Source organism: Theobroma cacao, chromosome 5, assembly GCF_000208745.1.
Source record: "Theobroma cacao cultivar B97-61/B2 chromosome 5, Criollo_cocoa_genome_V2, whole genome shotgun sequence".
NCBI classification, from domain to species: Eukaryota; Viridiplantae; Streptophyta; class Magnoliopsida; order Malvales; family Malvaceae; genus Theobroma; species Theobroma cacao.
Genome location: NC_030854.1, coordinates 28,030,127 through 28,043,837, shown reverse-complemented (window position 1 = coordinate 28,043,837; position 13,711 = coordinate 28,030,127). Strand labels below are relative to the sequence as shown.

General features: G+C 34.7%; 1 protein-coding gene across 1 annotated transcript; it reads right to left on the bottom strand.

Moving 5' to 3' along the window:
• LOC18599037 (probably inactive leucine-rich repeat receptor-like protein kinase At5g06940) lies at positions 8,884-12,657 on the bottom strand. The gene is made up of 2 exons (XM_018121107.1): positions 10,151-12,657; positions 8,884-9,455 (listed from the first exon to the last, which is right to left on the bottom strand). The coding sequence occupies exons 1-2, from the start codon at positions 12,432-12,434 to the stop codon at positions 9,085-9,087; spliced, it is 2,655 nt and encodes an 884-aa protein (XP_017976596.1). The 5' UTR covers positions 12,435-12,657; the 3' UTR covers positions 8,884-9,084.

Genomic DNA, 13,711 nt, shown 5'->3' with positions numbered 1-13,711 from the left:
GTCAGCTCTTGGAAGATAATTATTCCTTATGGTTTAAAGATAAGTCTTGCATAATTTTTGATCCCTTGGGTAAGGAGGTGATTACTATTGGAATGAGGAATAAATGTTTTCCTTTTGACTTTATGAAGAATAGACATCAAACTTATCAATGTATCTCCAGTGATGCTAAACTATGGCACAGACGTCTTGGACATGTTCATTATAATTCCTTGAAGTTGATGGCCTCATCACAGATTGTAGAAGGGTTTCCAAGCATTAAGCACATTGAATATGTTTGTGGAATATGTCAAATAGGAAATCAAAGCAGGACTCCATTCCCAAAGCAGAGCTTGTCAAAAGCTAATGAGAAATTGGAGCTTGTTCACTCAGACGTTGGGGGACCAATGAAAACTGAATCACTAAATGGAAGCTTGTACTATATGATCTTCATTGATGACTGTCGTAACGTGCGGGTCCGAGAACCCTATCGCCAGACGAGAGTGAAAACTCTAAAACTAAGAGTCGCCACCAATCCTTTTTACTAGGTGTGATTGGCCACCTATTGACTCGATTCTAATCGACAGAGTCTTAATTAGATTTAAGCCCGTCGAAAGAATCTTAAACTGGCCTACATTTTTCGAGATCTAGATTCGAGAGTACGGTTACGCTCGAGGAAGGATTAATACCCCCGGAACGCCCGTTCCATGAACGGTACCATTTTTAGATTATCCTATTAGGTTTTATTTTTTTGAGTTCATTTTATTTCCTTAGCTATTATTCACTTATTTTATCTCTAATTTTATTAAATTATTTTTATTTGATTCTAAAATGGAATGCAAATGTGAAGCAAGATGAAATGCATGGTATGAGATAAAAGATGTCGAACGAATAACCTTTTATCGAGGACGTTCTCTCGAATCCGCCCATCATACTGGTGGGATCCGGGGTGTTCTCTCACCTAGGGAATTATTCGAGAAATTCGCATTCGTAAATTCGACAAATAAATCCCATCATCGGGTTATCGTACGTTTTTTTTTTTTAAATAATATTTTCGTGCATAATGAACCTAATACGAGTGAAAGCCTTCTATTAAAGATATTTTCTGAGCCCTCCCATCATACTGGTGGGACCCGAAGACATCTTCTCACCGAGGAAACTTTTCGAGAAATACCCGCCTTCCCAAGATCCTCGGAAGATCCCATCATCGGGGCTTAACTTATAAACAAAAATATTTATATGCAATGATATGTAATATATATATATATATGCTATGCTAATGCAATTAACTATTTTTGTTATTATTATCATTTAATTATTATTTATTTATTTTTTATATTTCTTTATTATTATTATATTTTTTCGTAAGCAATCTTTTATTTGAACCTAATGTCTAATATATCTATATTTTAATTCATTTTTCCCTTGTCTTCATCTTTTTTACATAATATTTATTAATTCATAATTTGTACCACTTGATATTTAATTCTTAATTTTAAATTAGTTATTGTCTTGGATTTTTCTTATTATTTTTCATTTGTTTGTCTATCTATTTAATGTCATGTATATTGCATTTTCACAAATTAATTATTTACTATATATTTGAATTATCATTATTTTTTTATTTGAATTTTTATCCATTTTTTTTTTTGTTCTTGAATAATTTTTGTGTAGTAAATTTTTTGTTTGTGAAAATTTCGGGATCTTGAAATCGAGGCCCTCCCATCGTACTGGTGGAGCCTTAATTCGAATTTTGAACCTAGGAAAAATTAGCCCGGGATTGCGACTTCTTGCGTCCCGACCGATCATCCTATCATCTGTATATTATACTTGTAGTTAATATCATAGTATTTTTTTAAGAGTTAATTTTCTAAGATTGATTCTTATACCTATTTTATTATAACTATTCTAATAATTAATCTAATAATTTCCATTTTTTTAATTTAATATATATATATATATATATATATATTAGCCTATCATTTATTTGTTTCATTCATTTTATATTCATTATTTATCTCCATCTACATTGCTCTAAAAACACATCCCAATTTGTAATTTATCATTATTCTTTCTTTTATATATATATATATATATATACTTCACTTACCTTAGCTAAAATTCCATTAATAAATATTATCTTACATTTAAATTTCCTTACTTAAGTATATTATTTTTATATTTTTTTAACATTTATATATATTTATAATCCTCTATTTTTATCATTTTCTTAAACCTAAAGATAATATCTAAAAATTTCAAAAAAACATTATACTAAAATAATATAATCTTAATCCTACATAATCACTAATCCTAAGGACCAACAAGATGAACCAGCCCAAATCACAACAGATCTGAAGAAAATGATAAGGAGTTTACCTTTATGTGCCAAATTGACCCAAAGACCCAGCCTGCTTCAGTCCTCCTGCTTCTCTACGGCCCGGATTCTGTTCCCTAAAGTGAACCGTTTTGGTGCAGGAGCCACAGCCTTTCCACCACCCAAAACTATGTCATTTCGATCACAACTCTTCTTTCCCCAAAACGACGCCATTTCAATCTAACCCTAGATATAAAATGATTCTTTTCTTTCCTTTTCCTTCATTTTCTTTCTCCTGTTTCTCTCTCTAGCTGCTGGTTCTCTTCTTTCTCTCTAACTTCCCCGTTGATCCCTTCTTTTTCCTTTTATTTGCCGAACAGCTCCTCACCGGCAATCAGGGGGCTTTCCCGTTACTCCCTTGCTCCGGCGCTGAACTCTTCTTCTTCCTTTTCACCGTCGGACAGCTCCTTACCGGTGAGCAGGGAGCACGACTTAGAAACCCCCCTAGCAAACCGATTAGATCTCCCTCATTTTCTCTCCTTTACTGTCGATCGGGCTCCTCCTCACTGCCGAACAGCTCCTAAAACCCAACTCCAAAAAGAACCCCACCACCGGTGGCACAAAAGGTCTCTCTCACCTCCGATTTGAACCACCCAAAACCCAAATCCGACTCCCATAGTCGGTGGTACTAAAACCCCATCAAAAGTTTCCCTTAAAATGAGCTATCAACCCTCCAACCAAAACCATTTTCCTATTCCTTATTTTATTCTTTTTTTTGTTTTTTGGTATATTTTATGGATTTATGGTTTTTGGCTACTAGGAGACTTAAGGTTTCTCTCTTTGAGTTTTTGTAATTTTTGGATGCGGCTGTTTTTTTTTTGTATATATAGCTTCTTTCATTTAGTAATTTTTTGTAATTTTTAGATAAAAGGAAAATGATATTTCTTCAATTTTTTTTCTCACAAAAAAAAAGACATAAAAGGAATTCCATTTAGTAAGCAAGATGGGAGAAGTAAAGGGGATTTTTCGTTTCTTTCATTTTCTTCAAAAATTAAAAAAAAAAGAGAAGGATTTTAATTTCGAATAAATATCTACTTCTCATTTTATATGATGAACTCAGATTACGTGTATAAATTTTCTTAAACTTTAAGAGTAGTTATTTCACATCACTTCATTCATTGATCAAGGAGACGTTGCATTTCATGCATCCATGTACGTATCATGTCAATCTTATGTTTATTTTTGTTCATATTTTTTTCCAATAAAAAAAATCAAAGGGTTTTGTTTGCTTTGAAGAAAATAAAATGAATCCATTTTTAGAGAAACATTTTGGAAATTTTTAGTGAAGTTTCAACTTTCTTTTCCTAACTTATTCTGGTTTAGGTTAAGAAGTTTGAGAAACATGAGGCATCATTTGGAAGTACGTATAAGTGCATTGGAACATAATCAGGAGGAGATTGGACATGTCATTCGAGAATTGAGAGGACAAGTTGCCAAATTGACAAAAACAGTTGAAAGTCTCAACAAAATCAAGAGAATTCATCCTCAAGAATCTTTATCACTCCAAACCAAACCATGACTTTGGCCATCATTGAATGAAAGCCAATTGATCTTTGAATGGTCCAACACTTGTTAAGGTCTAAGTAATGTACCTAGTGACCCAAGCAATGATCAAAGTTTGGAAAAAGTCATGAAACAGATAGAAGAGTTGAATGCACAAATGATTAAAGTGAAAGAGCTTCATGTCTAAGTTGAGACTTCTAGGTCGGACATAACCTTCTAATAGTGGTTTACAACCAAACACATACCTCCACCTTATTATTTCTCAACCACCCTTTTAGCCTATAAACATCAGTGTGCATCCAAATTCATACTCTTGAACCAAAAAACTGTTTTGTAAACTAAAGCCTATTTTTTAAAATGAATTTAGATTAAGTTTAAAGTAACATTTTAAAAAAATAGACTCAATAGGTGGCCAATCGCGCCTAGTAAAAAAAGATTGGTGGAGACTCTATTTCACATCAAGCGGTCAGGTTTTGGACCCGCACGTTATGACATCATGTATAAAATATCAATACCAACCCTCAGGTCTTGATACCTTGTTGCTTGAGTAGTCAACTTCAAAAGTATCGATACCTAAAAGAAATGTATCGGTACATTTCACAGAGAAAGCATTCTAATTTAAAATTATCGATACCCAGGAAGACTAGGAGACAAAGCATCGATACCTAACTAAAAAGAATGGATACCTCAAGATTGTTAAGCATAAAAAAGACACAAATAATGGCTTTTTTTGTACAAATTAAGTTGAACGGCTTCTAAGGACTTCCAAAGCATAAATACAAGTTTTCAAGTTGATTTGAAAGATGAAAAAGGACTGCAAAACATACCTTTGAGTAGAGAACTAGAATCATCCTCAAAATCATCAAATTTTCTCTCTCACTTTTATATCTTCTCGTTGTATCGATTATTGAGCTTTGACTTTCTTTATTCCTTTGTGATATTCTTTGTATACCTTTTGTACTCACTGAAGCTATCAACGTTCTAAAGGCATTAGAGCTTTCATTTCTTCATTCTTGTATTCAATTGAAAAGTTTCTACCTTAACCTCTGAAAGTTATTATTGTTGAGTGGTTATACCTTAACCATAAAAAGGTAGAGGAGTTGAGTCTTAGCCTTTGAAAAGACTAATGTAAAGTTTATACTTTATCCTTAAAAAGGCATTTGATATAGTGGAATACAAACTCCTTAGTGATGAAAGGGAAAGGACATAGGCAAAAAGGCCAAAGCTCTATAAAACAATTGTGTCTAGCTTTTCTTCCTTCTAACTATACTTGTTATTTTCAAATTTTAATTTCTTTAAAAGATTTTCTTTACTTGTGATAGTTCTCAATCAAAACGATTTTTCAAAAAGTAAAGCTTCTTAAGTTTTAAACTTAGAAAATTTTTTAAATATTCAATTTACCCCTTTTTGAATATTATTTTATTGAGCTTACAAATTTAACAAAAAAATACCATTTTTTTTGTTGATACGATTAAAGATATCTTTATGTTTTATCTGGATCTAGTTTTCTGCTCAAACATTGTTAAGAGTGTGTTATTTCATATCGATCTAGCACATTCAGAATTTTATTCTCAAAGTACTCTTTACAAAGATCGAACCCTAAAATGATATCATATTGTAGTCTGATCGTATTTTTTATCTTACGTCAATAATATCTTTAGTCTTTGTTTGAGATTAATCTCATCTCTAAACGATTTTAAGATCGTACTCCTCCACATCTATCTAGTATACTCAAAGTTTTACTCTTGAAATACTTTTTACAAAGATCTCGATAATGACCAGACCCTAAAGGACAAGATTTTATGTTATTGTTTGATTGCAATATTCTTTATCTTACAACAATATTTACAATTTATTAAAGTTTGATTATTGCATAAGGTAGGTTACATTAAATGTACTATTTATGATTATATATAGTATTTATCACGGTAGCTAACCAGGTTAGAGAGTGTCAATAATTTCTATCTTCTTTTTAATTATTTCAAATAATTTTTTAGGTTGCTGTATTAAAGATTTCCCTAATTTTGTACAAAAAGAAAAAGATTAAATTGCCTATCACGACAAAGGTTATTTATAAAGATTAGTGTGGTTGGTAAGCCAAGAGCATTGTCAAGCTGACTTGGTTGTAAGCTTTGGCTTTAGGTGTTAGAAGTTTATGCTAAGTTTCTGAATTTTAAAGCTCTTATGGAAAAAGAATCTAGTCTAGCTATAAAGATGTTGAGAATTGACAATGGTACTAAGTTTCTATCTAATGAGTTTAAGAATTTCTTAGCTCAGAATGGTACAAAGCATTAGTTAACAATACCCTATTGTCTCCAACAAAATGGGGTTAGTGAGAGAAAGAATCGAACCATAATTAAGATGGCTCGATGTCTTTTTTTTTAGAAATGATTACCAAAAAGCTTCTAGGTAGAAGCTATCAATGTTGCTGTGAATTTGCTAAATATTTTGTCAACTCAAAGCTTGAATTCAAAGACTCCTCATGAAGCTTGGTTTGGATACAAGCTGTCGATCTCTCACATAAGAGTGTTCGGCTGTGTAAGCTATGCCCAAATTCCTGATGAAAAGATATCGAAGTTGGATGCTAAGACACAGGTTGTTATTAATCTTGGCTTCAGCGAAATCTCCGAAGGATATCGACTATATGATGTTGAGACCAAGAAGGTTCAAGTCAGTAGAGATGTTGCATTTGATGAATTCAGTAGGTGCAATTGGGGGACAAACTCAGTTGAAAGCTCAAAAGACTTGAGTATTATTAATGATGGTCCAGCTCAATTGGAGAATCAGCTTAAAGATGAAAATATTGATGATTATCTAGTGCGAGGCACAAGATCTCTGCAAGATGTGTATGAGTGTTGCAATGTTATTATCTTGGAGCCAACAAGTTATATAGAGGCAACTAAAGATCAACACTGGATTAAAGCTATGTGTGATGAGATTGAGATGATTAACAAGAACCAAACTTGGCATCTTGTAGACAAACCAGCAAACCAAAAAGTGATAGGGGTTAAGTGGGTCTTTAAAACTAAACTTAATGCAGATGGAACAGTTAACAAATACAAGGCACACCTGGTAGCTAAAGGGTATGCTCAAGAATATGGGGTAGACTTCTCTGAGACGTTTGCACCAATGGCTAGACACGATACCATTCGACTTCTAACAGCTTTAATAGCTAAAGAAAGTTGGAAGATCTGGCACTTAAATGTGAAATTTGCATTCTTGAATGGCTTCATAACAAAAGATGTCTACATTGAGCAACCTGAAGGTTTTGAAGAGAAAGGAAGTGAGAACAAAGTTTGCAAGCAACCTGAAGGTTTTGAAGATAAAGGAAGTGAGAACAAAGTTTGCAGGCTTATTAAAGCACTATGTGGTCTTAAGTAGGCACCAAGGGCCTGGTATGAATGAATTGATAGTTACTTGAGGAGTAAAGGATTAAATCGAAGCATAAATGAGCCAACTTTGTATGTGTTGAGCTCAAATGGCTTTGTAAATTTGTTGGTCTCATTGTACGTTGATGACTTACCGGTCATAGGTCCAGATAGTTATGTTGTAGATAATTTTAAAATGAAGATGAAGCAGGAGTTTGAAATGACAAATCTTGGTGAGATGACTTTCTTTTTGGGCATGGAATTTGTTCAAAAACCAAATTATATATGTATCCATCAAACCAAGTATGCAAGGGAGTTGTTGTAACAATTCAACATGGAAGCTTGTAAGTCAATATATACTCCATCAGCCTCAAACAATAAGTTTTGCAAGAATGATGGTAGTGGAGATGCTAATGGTGTAGTTTACAGAAGTTTAGTTAGATGTTTATTGTATCTGACAGCTTCTCAACCTAATATAATGTATGCTGCTAGTGTTCTTTCAAGGTATATGCAAGAGCCATCAGAATTTCACTTTATTGCAACCAAAGGGGTGTTACAGTATGTGAAGGGACAATGAATTTTGGTCTCAAATTCAGCTAAAAATTCAACAATAATCTATTGGGGTATTGCGACAATGATTGGGTTGGAAGTCTTGAAGATTCTTGAAGCACCACAGGTTTTTGTTTTTCTTTCGATAACGCTGTGTTTACTTGGAATTGCAAGAAACAAGATGTAGTTGCACAGTCCACCGCGAAGGTCGAGTATATAGCTATTGTTGCTGCTACTAATCACGCCTTGTGGTTGAGAAAAATGCTTAAAGATATTGGATTCAAGTAAAGAGAAGAAACAACTCTTTGGATTGACAATCAATCTACAATTGATATTGCCAACAATCCAGTGCATCATGGGAGAACAAAACACATTAGGGTGAAATATCATGCTATTCGAGATGCCATTAAAGAAAAAGAAATTGCTATATATCACTGCAATTCTTCTGAACAGCTAGCAGATATTCTAACCAAGAGTTTGAGTAAGGAAAGATTTGTTTATCTCAAGACTGTGCTTGGTGTGTGTGAGATACAGTCCAAAGAGATGTGTTGAAGTTGGAATGCATCTCTTTAACCATTGCTAGTGTTTATCTGAGCAACCAGCAGATACTACATGCTGGTGCATAAGACTCGTTTAAGTTTAGTCTTACTTTTATGTTGCAATCAGTTATTGTTGGTTATCCTACTTGGCACATGTTAGTCTACCACTTAGAATTATAGATCAATTATCTATTGAATTTACTTAGTGGGTAGTTGTCAGTTTCTAATTTCATGTTTTATGGTTTTTTTTTTTTTCCTGTACTTAAGCTTTAAGTAACAAACTGATATGAAAGAAGAAGTAGTTCTGTTTTTTCTTCACATTGCTGCCCTTAAACATTCTCTTTACTTTCCCTTCATTTTCCTTCACTTTATTTTTGAAAGTTCATCAAACCCTCAAGCCTGTCATCCTCTCTAATAGCAATCAAATCTCAGCTAAAATTTTTTTCCAGCCATGTGGTCTAATACCTATTAACAAACATTTTACAGGAATTTTCAAACTTAAAGAACAACAGTATTATCTGATTAGAGGCAAAATCTTGAAGCGACTTAAAAGTATATGAGACTGTAATACTTGCAATGCTGTGTGCGCTTGTGATTAGTAATACCTTGTAAAAACCTCGTATTACTATTAATAAAATTCCCAAACAAATTCTGGTAGAGAACCAGAATTGAGAACACCAGGCTCAAACATTTTTCCCCATAATAAGTCAAAAAGAGATGAATACATACAAGACATGAACAAAACCGAGTTGATCTTTACTTTGATATTCATTCAAACGGGAAGTGATTGATCCTCAGAAGTGGAGAGCTCCAGATTTGGAAGGCAATTCCTTGTGTTAAGGGACTGAAGTGTTCTCACCACTTCAAACATTGATGGCCTTTTTTCAGGCATAACAGCAGTGCAACGCATGGCGATTTCAAGAGCTCCTAGCATCTCTTTTTGGGAAGAATTTGATATCTTAGGGTCAAGAACTTGCAATGCCCCATTGGTAATATTAACTTTTCTACGAACCCACTTCACAATATCAAGGGAGTCCAAGGATTCAATGTCCTCAGCTTGTCGGCCAGTTATGAGCTCTAACAGCACAACACCAAAGCTATAAACATCCATTTGTTCAGTTGCTTTCTTACTGTATCCATGTTCTGCAATCAAACAACTGACTCAGTTAGAGTTTTAGCTCAAAATTTTAGAAGATCAGGTTTATATTTATCTAACATAAAAAGTGTAATCACAAGTAACTGATTAAAAATATTGTTTGGTCCACATAATTGTTTCTCATATGCCTCAATTAACCAAAACAAAGTAGTCTGATTAATAATACATCATGTAGAGAAGGCCGTTGTTTAGAGATGCCTGAGAAGTGATTAATTAAATATACCATATGATGTAAAAATATTAATAGAAGCCTACTCTGTTGAATTAATGCCTAGGAAAGAAATACCACCAATTGGCAAAAATGGTGTTTAAATAAAGACCTTGACTGCACTTCAGGGTTCAGAAGTCTCCGAGAACAACAAAAGAGATATCTTTGTTTATATGAAATTTTGAATTTTATTAGAATCAACTTTGAAAGATGTTTTCTATCCCAAGAATGAACTTGCAAAGTTACAATCCTAGAAATGCAGCAAAAGGGATTATTTGTTAAGACGGAGGCAAAACAGAGTTTGAATCAAATTCCGTTTAGCAATATGATGTGATAATATTCATCCATCATATTCCATCTAGATACATGAAAGCATTGATTTTGGACTAAATTTCAACAGATAATAAATTTATGTAACAATGCATCAAGGAACATTGCATTACTCTAATATAGAGTTTCTATGGGATCCGTTACCTGGTGCATTATAGCAGGAATGTATAAATTCTGAAGCCATAGTTGACTGAAATGGAACTTCACCAACTAGCCTATCAAGAGAGAAATCTGTAAGCTTTGGTTCATAATCCGTATCCAGAAGGATGTTTTTTGACTTCAGATTTCTGTGAAGCAAATGTGGAACATAATCCTTATGAAGGTATGCCAATCCTTGTGCAACCCCAATGGCAATCCTCAATCGAAGAATCCATTGCAACTGAAAATCTGGTCTGCAAATCAAATCCCCTAAACTTCCCTTCTTTAAGAATTCATAAATAAGAAAGATGGATTCATCTGAATGGCAAAACCCCAAAACTTTCACAATGTTCTTATGTCTGATCTTGGCCAATGTCTTGACTTCAGCCTTCAAAGCTTTGGACGATTGGCTCCCAAAATTAACCAGTTTCTTTACAGCAACCAGTTCACCACTCGGTAGACTTATGCTATATGCCCTGCCAAAAGGGCCACCACTTCCTAGAGCACTTTTCTCGTCCATTCCTATTATCAAATCATGCTCAGTGAGTCTAAGAGGGTAGAAGAATACCGACCTCCAAACACCGATTTGAGACTTTCTCTTGGAATATCGATGAAACACAAAAACACCAGCAGCAACAATCACAGTTCCAATAGCAAATGCTATAGATATCAGAGCACATGTCAAGGTTGTCAGACCAGAAGTGTGATGTTTTGGCTGTTCATCAGAGCAAGAATTTGGCAATCCAGGGCCGCAGAGTCCAGGATTTCCTTCCAAAAATGAAGCTGGGAGACCTGATATTAGAGATAATGGGACCCTACCAGAGAGTTGGTTGAAGGATACATTGAAGAGAGCTAGCTTCAAGTTTTGGAGCCCCTGTGGAATAGAACCACTGAGACGGTTATCAGATAGATCAAGGTAAGTTAGCACTGGTAATTCAGCAAGGGAGGGTGGGATTTCTCCAGTGAGACTGTTATCCGCTAAAGACAATGAAACTAGTTTCCTACATTTCTTCAACTCTGGAATCTGACCAGACAGGGTATTATGGGAAAGATTTATTATACTCATAACAGGTGAGTCACAAGAGTTCGGAGGAATTTCACCAGATAAGTCATTTAGAGAAGCAGAAAATCTGTATAAGCTATTTACCAAGCCAAGGCCCTGAGGGATTTTACCAGTAAAGCTGTTATTATCTATCTGAACTTGCTCCAACTGGGCAGCCTTTGATATTGAATCTGGCAATTCCCCAGAGAATCGATTGTTTTCAGCTCTGAGGAGCATGAGTTTTGGTAAAGACCACAATCCACTAGGGAAACCACCAGAGAACCCATTATTTTGAACTTGAAAGATCTCAAGATTCAAGCACTCGGAAATGGAGTTAGGTATTGAACCACTGAATAAATTTGTGTGGAGACTGAGGAATTTAAGGCCTTTCCCATCACAAATACTTCTTGGAAATAACCCAAAGAGCTTGTTCTCTGAGATGTCAAAAGACACCAATTTCTTTAGAGAAGAGCCTAGTGTTTGGGGAAGCTTACCAGTCAGATTGTTCTGAGAGAGGTCCAAATTGGTCAAATTTTGTAAACCCACAAAAGATTCAGGGATTTCACCAAGAAAACCCGACCTTTGCAAAAAGAGCAGCTCAAGCTTCTCGAGCTTCCCAATATCAGTAGGAATCTCACTCACCAAGTAAGCATTTTGAGACAAATCAAGTACAACAAGCTCAGTAAAATTGCCGAAAACAAAAGGAACACTACCTGAAAGCAAGTTGCTTCCCAAGTTGAGCCCTTGAAGATGCACCAATGACCCAATAGTCTCAGGAATCTTCCCTTCAACGTGATTTTTGCTCAGGTCAAGAACTTTCAAGGCATCAAACTGAGAAATCTGATCTGGGATAGTACCCCAAATGAGGTTGTTACTAAGATTCAAAGTCTCCAAGGAACTACACTCAGATAGGTGTAGTGGGATAGGCTGATCAAAAAGGTTATCAGCAAGGTTGAGCTGAGACAAATATGGTAGGTCGCATATGGAAGATGATATTTCACCAGAAAGATTCAAGCTTTGAAGGTTAATGGAAGATACATAGAGTGAAGGAGTAGGAATGCAAATAATACCAGTCCAGTTACAGTGATGAACACCAGAAGTGTTTGACCAACTGGAAAGAGAGTTCTTTGGGTCATCAATGAAAGCCTTAAAACTAAGAAGGGTATCAGCTTCAGTTGAGGCTGAACAAAACATGAAGAACGTGAAGCTGAGAGAGAGAAGAAAAGGGTAAATGCAGGCTGTAGCCATTGGAGGGGACTGAAAGAGCTAGCTTTGGTTGTTTTCAATGTTTTCTATATAATCTGTGAAGTGAAAGAGAGTATAACTCAGAGAAATGGACTGCTAGATGTTGATAGGCTCGTGGATATGTATGCAAAGTTGAAAAGAATGCACCATAAAGTCATGGGAATTCTTTGTTACACTTTCTTATACCACGGCTACTTTCTTTTTTCTTTTCTTTTTTCCTTTTTTTCTTTTGATGAAACTGAAAATGGACTTCCCTTACGAAACTTTTTTCCAATTTTTTGCAAAGTTTCTGCAAAATTGAAAGTACTGTTTAACGTAGGTATATATGAATTTCTAAGGAAACATAAAAGTATTGCATTGAGTATTGTGCCCAAAAGTGTTGACCCATTGGTGAGGAGAGAGAGGTGATTAGAGATGTTGTGTAAATTGTTACAGCCTTGCAGGTTTTATCAGAGACAGAGAAAAAGAAGGTAAACCTGAAAAATAATATTCTTACGGCCTGGTTACCGGCCATGGATACTGTAAAGGGAAAAGCCAAATTCCCAGTTTCTTAATGAATTTATTCTCCTACCTTTCAAAAAAAAAAAAGTCATTAAGAGAGTATAGCAAAAATTTTAAAAAGTTTATATATTATAAAAGATGCCCCCAAAAGTGTACGAGGCTCCGCCCCTGCTCCGATGTATGGACAAGCATAATTAATTAATCCATCCAAAGAGCAAACTGGCTGATTCATCTAGGATGTTTACTTTACAGACTCACAACTTAAGGAAAGTGAAACAAGAAAAGCACGAATTACTGCAGTAATATCACAAGTCAACTAACAATATTGGAAAAATTACCAAGGCAAAGCAAATTAATTAGATCGAAGAAGCTAAAGAAAAGTTGAGACGCTTTATCTGACTACAAACAAAAAGGAAACAACCTTTTTACTTTACTGCATGGCTTACTTTCTTTATGAATGGCCCCCTAAGACAGACAGGGTTGATTGCTTTTCCCAGTGAAATCCACAGCTAATAGGATTTGACCCTTCACCAACCACACTGAACCCCTAATGGAAACCCACAGTAAATGCACCCGCTCTTTATCTGCTCCCTCATCTACCCTATATTCTCATTTTAACGCCTTGAAAATATTTCCCCATAAATAATAAGCCTAGTCAACTACTTCGTGAATTAACACCCTGGTCTTTATTAATGTATTAATGTATTAATGTATTAATGAAATATTAATGCATATGTAACTTTATCTTATTTATTAATTTATAAAATCAAGTACATATC